The 17,018-nt window shown below is 39.6% G+C and overlaps 2 protein-coding genes across 3 annotated transcripts; one reads left to right on the forward strand and one right to left on the reverse strand.

The window, feature by feature from the left end:
• Positions 1 to 26: 26 nt before the first annotated feature.
• On the reverse strand, positions 27 to 7,161 carry slc24a1 (solute carrier family 24 member 1). Its single transcript, XM_038705158.1, has 9 exons — positions 5,966 to 7,161; positions 5,245 to 5,262; positions 4,116 to 4,224; positions 2,641 to 2,721; positions 1,914 to 2,002; positions 1,451 to 1,729; positions 1,281 to 1,370; positions 826 to 992; positions 27 to 705 (listed from the first exon to the last, which is right to left on the reverse strand). The coding sequence occupies exons 1-9, from the start codon at positions 7,013 to 7,015 to the stop codon at positions 456 to 458; spliced, it is 2,133 nt and encodes a 710-aa protein (XP_038561086.1). The 5' UTR covers positions 7,016 to 7,161; the 3' UTR covers positions 27 to 455.
• A 5,173-nt stretch (positions 7,162 to 12,334) lies between these two features.
• On the forward strand, positions 12,335 to 16,885 carry ints14 (integrator complex subunit 14). 2 transcript variants are annotated; one of them, XM_038705159.1, is made up of 12 exons: positions 12,335 to 12,445; positions 12,864 to 13,150; positions 13,353 to 13,460; positions 13,628 to 13,783; positions 14,265 to 14,383; positions 14,469 to 14,611; positions 14,704 to 14,796; positions 14,886 to 15,030; positions 15,179 to 15,312; positions 15,673 to 15,791; positions 16,206 to 16,271; positions 16,363 to 16,596. In XM_038705159.1, the coding sequence occupies exons 2-12, from the start codon at positions 12,929 to 12,931 to the stop codon at positions 16,594 to 16,596; spliced, it is 1,539 nt and encodes a 512-aa protein (XP_038561087.1). In that variant the 5' UTR covers positions 12,335 to 12,445; positions 12,864 to 12,928. The 2 variants fall into 2 exon arrangements, with proteins under 2 accessions (XP_038561087.1, XP_038561088.1); XM_038705160.1 differs by lacking the exon at positions 12,335 to 12,445 and having other exon boundaries at positions 12,929 to 13,150; positions 16,363 to 16,885.
• The last annotated feature ends 133 nt before the right edge of the window (positions 16,886 to 17,018 follow it).

Consider the following 17,018-nt stretch of genomic DNA (forward strand, 5'->3'; position numbering starts at 1 on the left):
AGAACAGTAACTTCAAGCAAGCTCAGGTTCTCTATAATGTACACACTTGGTGCAAGTGTGTACTTACTGTACATAGTGTACAAAATTCACATTTAGAAACCGCATCAATTTTCCAAAATGTGCACATATTCTAGATTTATTTTTGCATTTTTGTTTTGTAAACAGTAAAATGTTACTATCTGTGTTCATTCTTTTACTGCACAGCCATACATTATATTGGACAGTAGTTCCGCATCTCCTGCCATCGTTACTAAAATGTTAATATGTGCACTGCTGCTGACATACCGTGCACATGTCACTGACACCAATGTAGAGCAACTACAGTAGCTTTCTGCACAGTTTCTACAGATATCCAGACCCATGCTTATGAGATCCGCACGTGTATGGGTTGACAGTTCTGCTTCAGCTCACAAGAAAAGAGAAAGCCTGCTGTAGGGAAGGCTTTGCTCACACGTTTAGATGGAAACAGGGCAGACAATGATGCGATCCTCCAGCATCACGCTAAGCACCAGGAAGATAAAGTAGAGCAGAAACATGGTGAAACCCAGTGCCTTATTCATCTTCCACTTACAGGATGCAATGGAGATGATAACAAAGAGAAGCATGATAAAGAGCAGCACGATGGCACAGAAGAGCCCGTTACTGCTGACGGCCACTGGAGCCAAACCGTGGAATGATGAGTACAGGAGCCATGGGATTGGCAGACTTTTGAAAAAAAAGTGACAGAGCGAGAAACAGAAAAATAGGAGACAAAAAAAATCCATCAACTGAGTGTTCATTGCCATTTCTTTTTAAATCCTGACACATCAGGCTATCTGAGCTCACCCCACAGTGATGTCGAAGATGTTACTGCCCACAGAGCTGGACACAGCCATATCCCCCAGGCCTTTACGCGCCACAATCACACTGGTAATGAGGTCGGGGATGGATGTCCCTGCAGCCAGGATAGTCAGGCCCATAATCTCCTCTGAGATGCCAATGGTCTCACCCACCTAAAAAGGCAAACCGGAGTTCAGAGCGGATGAAAGCTACAGAAATGGAAAACTAATTACATGTTTTTCTTAACATGACAGATTCAGGACACAGTCTTAATTTCACTTTCAGAGTATATTCACTGGTTCAGGGAGATGATTTAATGGAAATAAAAATCCTTTGATATCTGAATTCATGTGTACTCAGCTTCTACACCAATCTCTGTGAAAGCTACCTCGTGCCTGAATGCACAATCAGAAGGTGAAGCATTTCAAATTCCATCTGTAAATGTTACTACCGTAACTGACCTGATGGGCCCACCACACCATGAGGTAGGAGAAGACAGCAATCCACACAATAGAGCCCAGGAAGGTGCCCGCAAAGAATTTTCTGGATTTCTGTTGGACAAAGTAAGTGATGTAAAAACACAGTGGAGGCATTTAAGTTACCACTGCTGACCTCAGAGATGCATCTTTACCTGGTTGCGGACATCTGGAACTGTGAGCCACAGAGGAAGGATTATGGGCAGCAGGAAGAGGAAGGTGACTTGTTTACGTGGTGTGTCAGGCCACTCTAAAGACAGAGGTTCTTCCTTCTCCGCGTCTTCCTCATCCTCCTCCTCTTCCTCCTCATCTTCATCCTCCTCGTCATCATCTTCATCTTCACTGGACTCATCGCTGTCTTCATCGCTGTCATCTTCATCGTTGTCAGAGCCACCTGACCCTCCTGACCCATCCTGTGCTGCTGGCACATCTTCCTGAAGTGTTGAAAAACATCATGATGGGCAACAGTAGAAGCAAAAGAGAAAATAAAACAAAGAAGCCTAAAGAGGCCATTTGTTGCCTGAAGTTATAGCTCTGTACATTGACTCTTACATAGACAGGTATCATAGATTGACTTCTGGGCTTTTTGATAACCACCGGGACATGGTTGGGAAGTACCTTCTTGTCCTCTAGCTGCTCCTCCTTCTCTGTTTCTGCGGCCGGGGCAGCTTCTGGCTCTTTGGTCTGCTCAGTTTTCACCCCACCATCTGTGAAAGAAATCCCAAAGAGCTTGTGCATTTCCCCTCATGCCTCGTACTCACTCAGCTATCTAAAGGAACTCCAATGTCATGTCATTAGACTTTAGGACTGGTCATATGGAGGAATGCAGTTGTTAAGACTGGACTGAATGAACTTACTGTGTTCATAGGAGTATGTATTTGGATTTTATTACATATTCCTGTAGGCACTTTGCTTAGTATTTTGTACCGTTTGTATGTTGTTGTTTTATACAGTATATTTCACCTTGATAGTAAATGAATGTATTCCTTGTGTTTTATTTACACTACCATGAATACACTTCAAATTATACTACTGGTCACCCACCTACAGTATGCTGCCAAACAGCATAAAATGATGCTAAAGACAAATTTTACCATTATGAAATAAAGTTTTATTATTATAAAGAAGGGAACTTATCATAGACATCTAATCTTTCTGCAGTCACAGAACCGATTTGACTCATTCAGTTCACATGCTGAAGTATTTTGGCTGTATGGCTTTAGTGTGAAACAGAGCTTTGCAGCCCAAATGATGAGCAGCTTTCAGACTCTGTTCATGAGCAGACTCTGAAAGCTTAATGAAAGGCGCCTGATCAGTGGATGATCATCACATCCTTCCATGTTACCTTCACTTTTGTCTTGAGTTTTGCTTTCTCCGTTCCGTTTAGCCACATTATTCAGAGTCTCAGCCTTATCCTTAAATTTCCCTACGAACAAGCAGAAACAAACTTAAAATTCTGTGATAAATTACTCAGTGATGTAACAATATTAACAATAATTTTGGTGTTTCACAGGTATAGGGAGGACAGACAAGCACATCTTTTATGAGTTAGCGTAGAGCAAAATACTGGCAGTATAACATCAAAAACAACAGCAGCGTCATAATCCTTACTGCAGCCCAGAGCAATGTCTATGTGAACTATAGATCCAGCCAGGAAGAATGAGCTTATCAAAGGAATTGTACAAGAGGCACTGCTCAGCACAAGACAAGACAAGACACAATCTTACTTTGCTCTCCACTAAACACCCATTATACTAAACATGAATTACACTGCTTATTTATATATTAGAAACAGCAATTTGTTTAATAGACATCTTTAAAAAAGATCCAATGTCTCAGATTAAATACATCAAGCGAGCATCTAATAATTATAATTAATAGCACGCATCGGTATAGATAGTCATGCAGCACACATTAGGATGGCTAGGAAGTGCAGACATCCTTTCTGATATTACATTCAAAGCATTTCAAACTCTTTCCCAGCATTTCCTCCTTTAAACTGTGCTCCTATTCCCCCAAATATCATCAATATATTTGATTAACAAAATCACCCAAATAAGTAAGTAAGATTTATAATGTTTCTTTGATGCATCTCAATGTCACTAGTGTTCTCCAACAACATAGATGAATAGAGTGGGTTGATATAAGGTCTGCTAGCTGTGATCCAGATTTTTTAGGCTCATTCAAAAACTGATTATTGTGCTGGAGCAGTGGGGCCAAAGAGACAAGCAAACCAGGATCCACAGGTACACAAATTGGGCCACACTGTACCGTAGTCTTGCCTCAAGCAACCAGAGAGCAGGAAAATTTGAATTGTGAGATGATACTAGTATGAACCACACAGCACAATGCACTATAAAGCTACAGTAACCTTAGTAACATATCAGGAAATGCCATTAGGGAAAACCAGCGGGAAATACGTATAGGGCCATTCCATCACCACATTGTTTAACCAGCCAGCACCCCATCATAGTTAACAGGTTAAACAGAAATTTCAAACTTATTTGTATGTCTCTCACATAATATAATTTTTTTATAGTCATTAACAATTTAATAATTATTATGTGTAAAACAATTTTTTTTGTTGACTATGACCATGGCTATGTTGTGTGTGACGAGAATCTTTTTTATAGTTCACTGTGGGTCTACAAATGGATCCCTCAATAGACTGAGGTAGGTATTTATCTACTTAGTATCAATCTAGGCTTAGTGCTGCCTTCATTTGGAACACTTTGCTAATCCATTTTACTATGAGAAGGATGTAGTCCCCAGCCCCTTATTATGTCATTAGGGAAATCATTGTAGCGATATGGTACTCACCCTCTCCCAGAGGGTCTAATGTGTGGATCATAAGCTGGAAGATGGTGTTTCTCATGGTGCTGTTGTGTAAAGAAGCTGAACTTCCTCCTCGCTGAAGGGATGGCTTCACCTGACAGTGACACAGCAATGTCAGACAATCATGCCATAGTGGAAGTCAGGTTTGTATTTTTATTTGAGAAGTGCATTTATCTGTGCTAGCACTTGAAAGAATGAATGTTGACATGATGTTATGATGAATGGGATTGTGGAAAGAAAAATTGGGAAAATCTTTTAAAAACAAACACTAAGAGGTGAATTCACAAAGAATGGATTGCAGCCGCTGATAGCACTATGAATTGCACATTACTTGCAACCACGATCGGTTCTGTCTCAAGGTCCAATTCACAAAATATATTGCACTAATGATACTACAGTTCAAACACAGCCAGTGCAAACACAGCCATGTCCCAGTAATATTTGTTCTTAAAGTAAGCAACATTTGAGCAATAAAATGTGTAAATGCAGCTGCAAGAACAAAACTTTCCGTTCATTACTTAATATGTTCAGTGTTTATTCAGTGTTTTGTCAGATGTCTGATTGTTATTTGGGGTGCTCTAACTGTGTAAGGAACAGTTTTCTCTTCTGTGCTCTATGCTGGGCTGTTACAGTACAGCATCGTCTCTGCTTCTCACAACAGTAGGTAGCCTATATGATGTACTGGCTACAATCACCGCTGCCATGATCACAGGAAACTCTGGGGCATGACACATCTTATAAATGTGCTTAAATTACCACCAACTCTCTGAAGATACTAATAATTTCACTATAACTGTGTGTGGGGTTGGTGCTGGTGTTTGTGAATTGGTCTTTTTTGCAATGAGGCTCATTTGCACAGAAAGGGGCCAATTTTGCGCCAAATGTATGCATATTACCTCATTTAAATATGTTCAAATATCATTGCAGCACAGTTAGGGGTGCCTTTACCCTTTGAGGGTGCTTTGAGAAATTTCACGGTTCATTTTTGTCTTATTTGTACAAGTTTTGCAAAAGCCGCTCAATCCTTTTGTGAATTCGCCTGAGTGTCCTGGGTATCAGAGTGTAGTTTTTTTGTGACTTTCTTTTTGCAGTTGATTGGTTGTTTGATTGTTACCTTTAAATGATTCTTGTCCTGTGCAGCACGAGAGGCATTATCTTCACCGTCCCCATGTGTCTGCATGCAACAATGTTTTTTTCAGTGTAGTCATTCATTGGTAGAGATAGTGTGCACACATAGGCTACTGTAGCTTTGTGTAAATTAAGCTTCAATCATGCTTGCAGGGTTAAACAAGTATATGTTTATGCTAGGGTTTGTACAGAGCTGTAGCTCCTCAAAGGATAACTTTGCTGGGGCTGATCAGCTTTGGTCCCCCTAAGGCTTTTGATAGTATAATTTCACTCTTTTCATAACCCCACAGGCAGGAGTAGAATTGTCATGTGGGATGAGTAATGTGACTTTCTGTTTAAAAAAATATACCACACTGCTTGTGATAAGTATAACAGAATACGAGACAAAAGTATCCATGACTGAAAGGGCTGGTATCCACTACTTGTATGTTAACATGATTAAACACTAGCAAAATGGTGCCAGTAAATAATAGCACAAAATCTCAAACGGGACATTCTGTTTTCAATAGATGTTCTCAACTATATACCACTGTTTAGACAACTTTTAGACAAATGTCTGCAAACTGTTAGTTAGTAACTCTTCAGGGTTTTTTCCACACTTGAGAAAACTCTCTATGATATAGCCTAAACGGACTCATTATTGTGTCAGTTGAGGACATGAAAAATCATTTTAGACCAGGGTCATGTTCAGTCACACGAGTGCTTACCTTTTCAGGTTCCTCAACAGCTATAACTCTGACAATGTTCTTGTTTTTGTAGAGTTGGGTCTTGAAGGCCCGCTCTATTTGCACATTGAAATTCATGAAAATCACATAGAGAGCGTAACTGGTCACCAGCATCATGCTCTCCCACCACATTATGACATTATCCAAGAAGAAGATGATGAGTAAGATGAGGTCAAGTATGTAGAAGGATACATCTCTGAAAAGTGGCCACCAGGTTAGATGAAGTACCTCCCGTGAAAAAAGAGCACACATTCCAACCACAAACAAAATGTTGAAAACAGCTGAACCAACAATTGTGCCAATACCCACATTGCTGTGGGCGATGAAGACTCCTATCAAAGAGGTGAAAAGTTCAGGAGCAGAACCTCCAGCAGCCATGAAGGTGGCTCCTGCCACATCGTCAGAGATTGCTAACTTGTCTGTGATTACCCCCAGTGCAGGAACAAAGAACTCATCACACACAATTGCAAGTGAAATAAACATGTACATCATCCCAAAAATGTGGAGGATCACCCAGCCTTGTCTGCGGTCTTCAATAGAAAAGATATCTTCAGGGTATTCACCCTTAATATATGGAGCTTCACCAGGAGAAGCTGGAGTGATGGTGGTTACGGGAGGAGCCGGAGCTGGAGCTGGTGTGGGTGTCTGCTGTGGAGGCTCAGGGGCCACATAGATGCAGTGCACAATAGTCCTGTTTGTGGTTGGCGATGGTGGTGATTCAGTGGAGGTGGATGTTAAAAAAACTGAAGTTGAGTCTGTATGATGTACCACATGCATCTCTGCTGTTGTTTGATCTGTTGGCTCTAATTCATGTGTTGCAGTGAGAGGTTCCTCCAGCCCCTGAGTCTCTACTGTAGTCTCCTCAACCACTTCTGTTGAACCTTCTCCAAAATCCTCTCCAATCTGAGGCATTGGCGAAGGCTCGTTTATTCTGGCACTGATCGTCAGATGGTACAGCGTACACAGGAAAACCCCAGAGAGGAGAAACAAGACCCGGCTCAGTTGCAGTCGCTTCCTTCTTGTACGATACATTTTCCTCTAAAGCAGTGGTGCTACTGGCTATGGATAATTAAGCTGCATAAATGGGCTTTGGCAGAGGACAAGTCCAGCTCTTTCCCCAGCAGACCATGGGGTGACAGAATCCAAACTTTCAGCAGTGTGATTCATGTCACATCTTCCACTCCTTGGAAAACCCAGCCTATTGTAAATGACAGGAAGCATCAGAGAAAAAATGACATTTAGACAGCCAGTGGCACAACAGTAGTGCACATTTAAATGCATTTGAACTATCCAGACAATGCACCTCACACATAACTGTTAGAAAAGCATTATTGATAAGCCCATTTAGAACCTGTTGAGACTAAACTGTTATTTCCACCTACTATTGTTATGCACCAAAAAAACAAAGAAAATTCCTTGGATGTGTGAAGGGTGATTCTGATTTTACTTTCTTTGAACATCAGTGGTTTCTGAGAAACAGAATGGTCAAAATAAGTAACAAACATAAACACCAGGCAAAGGCAAAACATAAATGCACGCAGAGACAAAAGTAGTGGATGACCACTAAAAAGAAAATGAATAGATAATGTGATAATAATAAATAAATAAATATAAATAATAATAAATAGAAAATGTGAATGGTAAGAGTTTAGGCTACTTACAAAATTTCAAAGAGAAGAAACCAAGTAATGCATTTAAATTACAGATGTAGGCTTACCACAGGACAAATGTCATGCAAAGTCAGGTGCAAAAATCTTTAAAAGCAGATTTCCACAGCAGGGTATTGTGGCACAAACAAAAGTCCAGACTGTTGCCAATGGCTGAAGGGTTATGTAGGACACAAGACAAGTCTTCACAATGGATCAGCATAATACCTAATACCTGAAGTCTTCTAAGAGGCTTAAGTACGTTGTCTCACTGTCACTTTATCTCAAACCTACCTTAGTAATATTTAATATAATGTAGAATAAAAATGGTGTTATAGTATAATACTATTATGTTGCATAACTATAGCATAAAATCCTTCTTTTAAGACTGACACTTAAATAAAAGTCGGGTCCAAAATGTAAGCCAATAGCATCATTGTTGAAATAATGGCTTTCCATGCTGATATATATATATATATATATATATATATATATATATATATATATATATATATATATATATACACACACACACACACATATATATATATATATATATATATATATATATGTATGTATATATATTGTGCCGACATTTTCAGCACAAGAATATGAAACTTCCCATTTGGAGTTTGTATCACGTAGGAACTGTTTACTCTAAGGTACACGCTGCTTTCACACGGACTGAAGTAGTGGCGCACATTATGACACACATTTTGAAGGCGTGAGAAACAGTGAAAGGCACATTAATCTATATTGCTCGAGTTTATTCCATTCACACACACTCGTGCTCTTGTGTTTTTTTGGTTGTGGGAAAGCTTTTCATATAGCCTATGTAGTATCGCTCTTATTTGCGCCCCATGCACCCGGGCAATTACACACTTTGGGACTGTAACTGTCAAAAGTATTATTCACTGAAGATATTATGGTTAATGTCAAGCCAGCCAGCTCCTTTCTTAACCTTAGAAACCTTAGAACCTGAAATTTCATATTAATGTTTCATCTAGATTATACAATAGAGTTTGTAAAAAAGAGTTTGTCAAAAATGTGATAATAAACTATGACACCGTGCAACTCAGCATGGTGAGCTGATGGTGGTGAACTAAATATAAAGGTTGACCCTTGGTATAGCCTAGTTTATAAAACATTTTGTAAAAGGTTATCAGATAAGTCAAAACTATAACTGAATATTTAATCAATAATAATGTTAGTGAGATTATTATAACAGACTAAACATATATAAAGCTTATACTTCACACAGTGATTGGTATCTGTGGCCATTCTTTGTTATAGGATTATGTTTGTACCTACCTCTCTTTTTTGTCCTGTAGGTGGTGCTGGTAACTCATGGATCTTTTTTTTCTCCAACTGTAATGGAACACATTTCACACAGAACATCTTAAATCAGACATCCAACACATCATTATTATAATCTTAAAATACATAGTGCTTATATTATACATTAATATAACATGTATAAATAGTGTACATGTACGTGAAGCAAAATACATATTATAAAATATATATTTTGACACATCAGTAGACAGTCATTTAGTTTTTCTATACATTTTCAATAAAATTTGAGAAAAACTATTGTAAAAGGGGTGTCTGTTAGACCATTAGACTGAGATGCAGAAGTAGGTGTTTATGCATTTGGATATTACTGTAATTGTTGGAGTTTAAATTTTATATACTTTGGTCTGTGAATGTGCGTTGGAATAATGGCCCACAAATCAAGGAGTTATTTCTAAAAGTGAGAATGTATATACATATGCATATTAAAAAAAGCATAAGAAATTTCATGGCCATAAACATATATAATAATTTTAAGCCCTTTTCCCCACAGGGTAGAATCATGGTGAAATCCAGTGACTTATTCATCTTCCATTTATAGGATGCAATATAGATGATGACAAAGAGGAGCATGATAAAGAGCAACACGATGGCACAGAAGAGCCTGTTGCTGCTGAGGGCCATTGGAGCCAAACCGTGAAGTACAGGAGCCAAAGGACTGGCAGACCTTTGTAAAGAAAAGGACAAAGCAAGAGACAGAAAAAAACAAAACCGTCAACTGTACGTTACTCAGTAACGCGTTACTGTAACAATATTACTTTTCCCAGTAACTAGTAGTGTAACGGATTACGTTTCCAAAGCAGTAATATTATTACACTTACTAATCCAAGTTTATCCTTTTACATCTCATTGTCTTTATCCCCATCATTACGTCTTCACAGGGAACAGACATTTGGTGCGTTGATCATACTGGGCAAAAGTTAATGTATATGAAAGATAAAAGTAAAGACCAAAAGTATAAAGAGGCCATATGCCGCCTAAAGGTTTCAAAGATTGACTTCTGAGCTTTTTCACAACCCCTAGGATATGGCTGGAGAGTGCCTTCTTGAATTCAAGCTGCTCCTTTTCATCCTTTGATATCACGATTTGTAGAGTGCTTTAGCTCCTCAAAGGATTACTGTGTTTGCTGTGACTGATCAGCTTTCGTTCCCAAAGGCCTTTGTATTTCACTCTTGACATGATTAACATATAACTGCACAGCAGGTGGAGTAGGTGGATTTCTGTCTCATAGCCACTTTTCATTGACTCTCTGGGATAAGCATACTAGCAGAATGAGTGAACACATCATTTTCGCTTTGCATCTGTTTTGCACATTGAACATCAAATTTCATGTTGACATGATGAAAGTTCACTTTTTATAATACTAAATACAATTTGTGCTTTTTAACGATAACATTTAAAATACAAACAAGCTGTTTTAAACTCATCAAGTGGAATAAAATCAGTACATGTTGTTCTTAAAAGCTCCATAGATCATCATGCTCTACCACCACACAATGTTCTCCAAGAAGAAGATGATGAGTAAGATGAGAGCCAGTATGTAGAGGGATATGTCTCTGAAATGTGGCCTCCAGTACCTCCTGTAAAAACAGAGTTTTGCTGTAGGGGATGAAAACTCCTATGAAGTGGACAAAAAGCTTAGGAGCAGATATTCTGGCAGTCATGAAGGTGGCTCCTGCCTGTCAAAGATGGCTAACCTGTCTGTGATTACCCCCAGCGCAGGAACAAAGAACTTATCAAGTGAAATGATGTACATCGTCCCAATAATGTGGAGGGTCGTTATATTTATCACTACCCTTTGCCTTCAAAACAGCATCGATTCCTCTAGGTACACTTGCACAATGTCAGGGATCTTGTAGGCATGTCATCAGGTGTATGATTAAACAATTATACCAAACTTTGTGCTAATGATCACCAATTCAATATGCAGGCTGAAACACAATCATTAACTGAAATAAGGGTTTCTAGATGTGTCCAAGCTATTTTGAAGAAGCAGAAAGAAACAGGCAACTTTGAGGGCTGTAAACTTACTGCAGCAGATGAAAGACGCATCGTGGTAACTTCCTTTCACAATGGGAAGATGTCCAGCAGTGCCATTTGCTCAGAACGGGCAGAAAACAGTGAGACTCTGGTACATCTACTGTCTGGAGAATTCTGGTCAGAAGTTGCCGTCATGGAAGACTTACAGCCAAAAACCATAGCTCCAACATGGAAACAAGGCCACGTGATTCAACTATGCATGGAAACACAGGAACTGGGGTGCAGAAAGATGGCAGCAGGAGCTCAGTCTGGACTGATGAAAATATTTAAATATTTGGCTGTAGCTGAAGGCAGTTTGTTCGCATATGAGCTGGAGAGCGGTACAGAACAAAAATCTGACCCAAATCAATATTTGGTGTGACCACCCTTTGCCTAGGCCTATATAACATAACTTTATAGAGTAGGCTATAAATGACGTTGGACATGTCTAAGAGGATTATGTTCAGTGTCACAGACTCACACAACTGATGACCAAAGCATTGGTCATGGACCCTGACAGATGTTCAATTTTCATGTAGCAGGATAAACATACAGTAACAGTGTGAGTTTTCTTAACGTTACTTTCAAACAGGTGATTCTTCTGCAACAGTTTCCATGCAAAACTATTCACCAAATCGATAAAAATCCAAGGGCTCTGACCAGATCACTAGATACCAAAAGCTAATTGTGCACCAGGCTAATATTTTCCTCTTGGGACTTTGAGCATTTTCCACACATTTCATTTACATTTGTGCAGTTTATTGCACACATGTAATCTGGTATTTAGTACTCATAGCTTTCTGTGTAGATTATATCATAAGGGACTGACTGTCTGCTTTGTTTGGGTTCCTGATCATGTAGGGGTAGAGGGAAATGAATACGCTGATATTCTGGCAAAACAAGCACTTAAATTACCCGTCTAAGGATAGGACACACAGGGCTTAACCATTCACTTTATAAAATAGATAAACACCCAACTGGACACTATGTAAAATGTAATAGTATAGAGACCATTCAACATGTGCTGGTTGAGTGTAGAGGCTATGTGGAGGCGAGGAGGAAAACAGCAGCAGTTGTAGAGAAAGCTAAGCTTAAGTTCACTGTCGAGGGATAACCTCCTTGGGGATAAAGCATGGGGAATATCTAAGCACCTCATTAAATATCTGAAAGATACGGGATTAATGGAAAGGATATAGGTTTTTGAAATTTTTGTTTATTTGTTTTATTTGTTTATTTGTTTGTAAGTATGTTAGTCTGCCCCATAATCTGTTCCACACACGAGTCCGGTAGGTGGCGGTAATGCTCCTAAATGCTGGTTGCCAACCGCCAATCAAATCAAAAGAAGAAGAAGAAGTAAGGCGTAAAGGAACACTGCTGTCACCCGGACGGAAGTAGTGGTGCACATTAGAACACAAACACTGGATGGGCAGCGAAACGTTGAATGGCACGTATATATTAAGTTGTTGTCATATTAACTATTCACATTATGTTTTGTCTTATGTGTGGTTATCTTCTCTTATTTGTTAATTAGTAATCAAAACGTTTCTTCCGTTGGGTCTTTTGGCGTTACGTTGCAGAATGCTAGCGTGGGTTAGCCGAACAGCTAAGTTAGCCAACATTACACACAGTCCTCAGCTGTGACATGTTCCTTCCTTTTTAGCTTTTAACGTCTTTAATGGTCGTTTTTTGATAGAAACTAACCTCACTATGATACATTCAAAAGCTGTTATGCAGAAATTAACACTTGTAGCATAATAAGCTACACAATGGACGAATGGTCTTGTTAACATGCCCTCAGGGACAGGAAGAGACGCCTCAGTTTAGTGCTGTTAATCATCTTAAATATCATCTTTTTTTTTCAGTGGGAGCACGTTGGAGGATACTTTAAGTCCATTGTATTAGTGGGGATCTAGATAAGCAGTAAGCCATGCCTACCGTGGTCTTAATGGACGTGTCTCTGTCCATGACACGGCCAGTGTCGCAGGATGGCAGCGAGGAGTTTCAGAGGAAGAACCTGGCTGTCCACGGACTGAATATGCTGTTTGAACACATGGCATCAAACTACCGATTGGAGTTCACATCACTCATGGCCTTTTCTTCTCTCTGGGAGCTCCTGGTGCCTTTCACCAGAGATTACAATGCATTACAGGTAAGGTGTGCCTTTTATATTGTATGCTTATTATATGTTTTATATATTATTATTATTATTATTATTATTATTATTATTATAGGTGAATAAAAGCACGTTTTCTTCTTTCTTCTGAGTCACTGCCTGAGATGAAGAGTCTGACTGTCTGGAGAAGAGTTGAAGGATTATCTAATACATTTTCTTTTCTTTTTTTTCTGTGCAGGAGGCTCTGAGCAACCTGGAAGACTATGACAAGACCTGTGTTGAATCAGCCCTTAATGGAGTTAGTAACGTCGTACAGCAGGAGTGGGGCAGTGCCTGTCCCTGTCAGGTATTTTGACAAGTCTTTCTCGTTGATACACTCTTATCACACCTCTAAATGTATTGTTGATAAAAATAAAGCTGGTATGCAGTGAAATCATTTTCCATAGTGATCTCAGCTACATGTTAATTGTAACATAGGATTATGTTTATGTACCGCCTTCCTTTGTCCTTTAGGTGGTGCTGGTTACAGATGGATCTCTTGGTATTGGAAAAGGTTCGCTAAGGCACTCCCTACAAACACTGAAGCAGCGTGGGGATGACAAGAAGTTCCCACTCCCTTTCCCTTTCCCTACCAAACTGTTCATCATGTGTGTAGCCAATGCGGAGGAGGTACCGAGCCACCCTTTTTTTGCTGGCTGTTCAACAGTTAATTTCTATTTACTTGCATCTTGATGTTAACACAGTCAGTGTAAAACCAGAGAGGAGAAAAAAAGAGTAAACGAGAGGCAGCTGGTCATAAACAAGATCTAAGGTGATTGCCTCTACTGGGCCTTTATGTCTTTAGATATTGTTCAATAAATCTTAATATAAGAGAATGACAGTTGTTACTACCTGCATTTTTGAGCCAAGAAACTCAAAGAGAACATATTTGATTTTTTTTTTTTCTCCAGTGCTTATGTATTTTAGTGTAACAAAAATATGAACACAACCTCATAGGTGTCTTGCACACAATAATGTTTTGTGTCATTTGTATCTAAATAGCAACAGTTTTCTGTGGTGTGACCAGGAGGTTTCTATTGCATCCGTGTAAAATTTAAGCTTATGGCAAGTAACTGTGACAAATGCATCCCCCTGTCCCGTGTAATTGCAGTTACAGATGACTGATGCCATGGACAACTTGGAGGAGCTACTTCGTCTCAGTGGAGGTGATGGGCAGATCTTCACTACGGAGGGACCACTTTGCATGAAGAGTGTGCAAGCTATGTTTGGGTATGACTCTCACTGGGAAATTAATCCATCTTTTATATGTTTACTAAGGAAACTTTGGTCACTGTATGTCTTTGGATGTTTTCAGGAGGCTGATTGATCACGCATACTCTCCCTTCCATGCTGTCCTCCACTGTGGGAACCTGTCCTCAGACGTTCAGGTTTTCCCTCGACCTGAGCCTGTTGTGATGGATGAAGAGGTGGAGCCCATGCCCCGAACAGTCAGTACAGGTAACCAGCTAGCTTCGAACTTAATGATGAAATTTAAATTATTTTTTTCCCTGCACACCTAACATAACTTCATCCTGTTCTATATGTTTCAGATTTGGAAATTGTGGGCTTTATTGAAATTGCTGACATTTCCAGTCCTCCTGTTATATCCAGACACTTGGTACTGCCTATAGCTGTAAACAAAGGTTGGTGGTGTTCTATGTTGTTTTCAAGAAAAACAGCATGCATATGTCTTATTGACATATGCATATTATTTATTTGTACTTCATTTCAGAAGTGGATGAAGTTGGCGCAGGAGCCGCAGATGAGCTTGAGGAGGAACCCTCAGCCAGTCAAATGGCAGGCAAAAGTCCAAATTTTTGTGTACTTTTACATGGAAGTCTCAAAGTTGAGGGCATGGTGGCACTGGTCCAGCTTGGGTGAGATGCAACAGATCTGTTTATCATTAGCATATTTGAAATTTTGTTATACTCAGAATTTAGTGCAAAATTAAGGCACCTGTAGAGTAAAACAAATTGAATAGATTTTATTTTGGAAATGGTCTAAATCTAGTTTTCTTTTTCCCAGGCCAGAGTGGTACGGCATGCTGTACTCCCAAGCCGACAGCAAGAAGAAATCGAACCTGATGATGTCTCTGTTTGAGCCTGGTCCAGAGCCTCTGCCTTGGTTGGGCAAGATCTCCCATTTGGGACCAATATCAGGTAACCTCACACCCCTTCACTGTGTTTTGTTTCTCTGCAGACACATGTCAAACAAGCAAACAGGATTTGACATGTTTACAACAAAGGTCTACAGGGTGTCCTTAGCATACTGTTCATAACATCTTTGCTAGTTTCTTGTTTCTGACTGCAACATTTTAAGAGTATGACATGTTTGCAGTATTGTAGAAACTCAACCTTAATGTAACTTCTGACACACCAAACATTGTACTGAAAAAGAGCAAATGCCTCTCTGTATGTGTACATAATCAATTAGTTAATAATTTACAGTTTTATTACAAAGTTTGCCTACTTTAATCATGATACTGACTTTTCTGTTTCATGACCTTTCTGGTATTTCAGAGGCTGCTGAAAATCCCTATGGCGAGGACGACAGTAAAAGTCCTTTCCCTGTGCAGCCCCAGGTCAAACGAAGCTATGCCCAGAATGTCACTGTGTGGATTAAGGCCAGTGGACTACAGGTACAGTCAAATCACTGTATAAAGGCACAGTTGTTAACTAAAGTCTTTGGAGAAATGATGGTTGATTGGGGTAATTTTTACAAAGTGTTTTTCAGAATTTGTGCTCCAAAAGTGCACATGCCATGGTACTTCAGAGAAACTGGAGGGACTGTTTCCCTTAATGCAGTGCAGCTAGGTCCTTTATGTGAATTTTTCCTATCCCTACCATCCATGCCATATAACGTGAAGGTGGCACAAGACTGCTTTATTGAGAAGTACAGTTAGATCCTTAACCATGTGTTCAGTTTGAAAGAATACTTGAATGATTGTTCCTCAGTTTTAGGATTGTAACTGTGTAACTGTGTAACAGTCAAATCATTTTTGAGGGTCATTTCTGGTGATCTGACTCAAGTTATTTATGCTGCCATTCCACAGACTGATGTGCAGAAGATCCTGAGGAATGCAAGGAAATTGCCAGATAAAACTCAAACTTTCTATAAGGTAACATTTCCTGAAAATGTCTCTGAAGTAGGATATTGAACTATGATGTTTTTCATAATTTAAATGACCATTTTTCATTTAAATCTATCAGGAGCTGAACCGCCTTCGGAAGGCTGCCTTGGCTTTTGGTTTCTGGGAGCTCCTGAAGGGAGTGGCCGATCTGCTGGAGAGGGAGTGCACCCTGCTGCCTGACTCAGCCCATCCGGATGCCGCTTTCCAGCTCTCCCACGCTGCACAGCAACTTAAACTGGCCAGCACTGGTGACAACCAGCATGCTGCTTTTGATCACATCATTGTTCCTATGCACACAGACTTCTCAAGCTGAGTTAGTGAATGAGGGGAAAATGGAGCATCAGCCTGTGTGGACCAACGTGGGGAACAGCACGTGTGTGTATATGTGTGTGTGTGTGTGTGTGCGCACGCTGAATGTTGTTTAAAGAACTCATTGAGAGAGCTACTTAAGGAACCTAAATGGGTCCAATAACTTAGACCCGTTCTTTGACACTGCTTAAACTAAAATGTTTAACATTTGTAAGATGATAGCATGTACATATTTTTACATGTTCAATTGTTGTCTTTTCCATAAATTGACAAGATTAAAATTTTTATTTTTATTCAGTGTCAAATAACTGCAGGAGTTACAGGAAACCTGGGAAATGACAATGTCCAGAAGAAACGTGAAAATGATACAAATCTTATTGTTGAGCATAAGGGACACAATATGCTCTCTGTATTTTAACAGTTTCC

Source organism: Micropterus salmoides, unplaced genomic scaffold, assembly GCF_014851395.1.
Source record: "Micropterus salmoides isolate LMB-PRFRI ecotype aquatic unplaced genomic scaffold, ASM1485139v1 Ms_hic_scaffold_8, whole genome shotgun sequence".
NCBI lineage: Eukaryota > Metazoa > Chordata > Actinopteri > Centrarchiformes > Centrarchidae > Micropterus > Micropterus salmoides.

What these genes read in the sequence shown, in the direction of transcription:
- slc24a1 (XM_038705158.1), bottom strand. Translation starts at nt 7,015, where the DNA reads ATGTATCGTACAAGAAGGAAGCGACTGCAACTGAGCCGGGTCTTGTTT. An exon ending in TTCCAGATGTCCGCAACCAG is followed by an intron (nt 1,371 to 1,450) that starts GTAAAGATGCAT and finishes TTTGTCCAACAG; the next exon opens with AAATCCAGAAAATTCTTTGC. An exon ending in TGGTGTGGTGGGCCCATCAG is followed by an intron (nt 993 to 1,280) that starts GTCAGTTACGGT and finishes TTGCCTTTTTAG; the next exon opens with GTGGGTGAGACCATTGGCAT.
- ints14 (XM_038705159.1), top strand. Translation starts at nt 12,929, where the DNA reads ATGCCTACCGTGGTCTTAATGGACGTGTCTCTGTCCATGACACGGCCA. An exon ending in AGTGTGCAAGCTATGTTTGG is followed by an intron (nt 14,384 to 14,468) that starts GTATGACTCTCA and finishes GGATGTTTTCAG; the next exon opens with GAGGCTGATTGATCACGCAT. An exon ending in GCCTATAGCTGTAAACAAAG is followed by an intron (nt 14,797 to 14,885) that starts GTTGGTGGTGTT and finishes ACTTCATTTCAG; the next exon opens with AAGTGGATGAAGTTGGCGCA.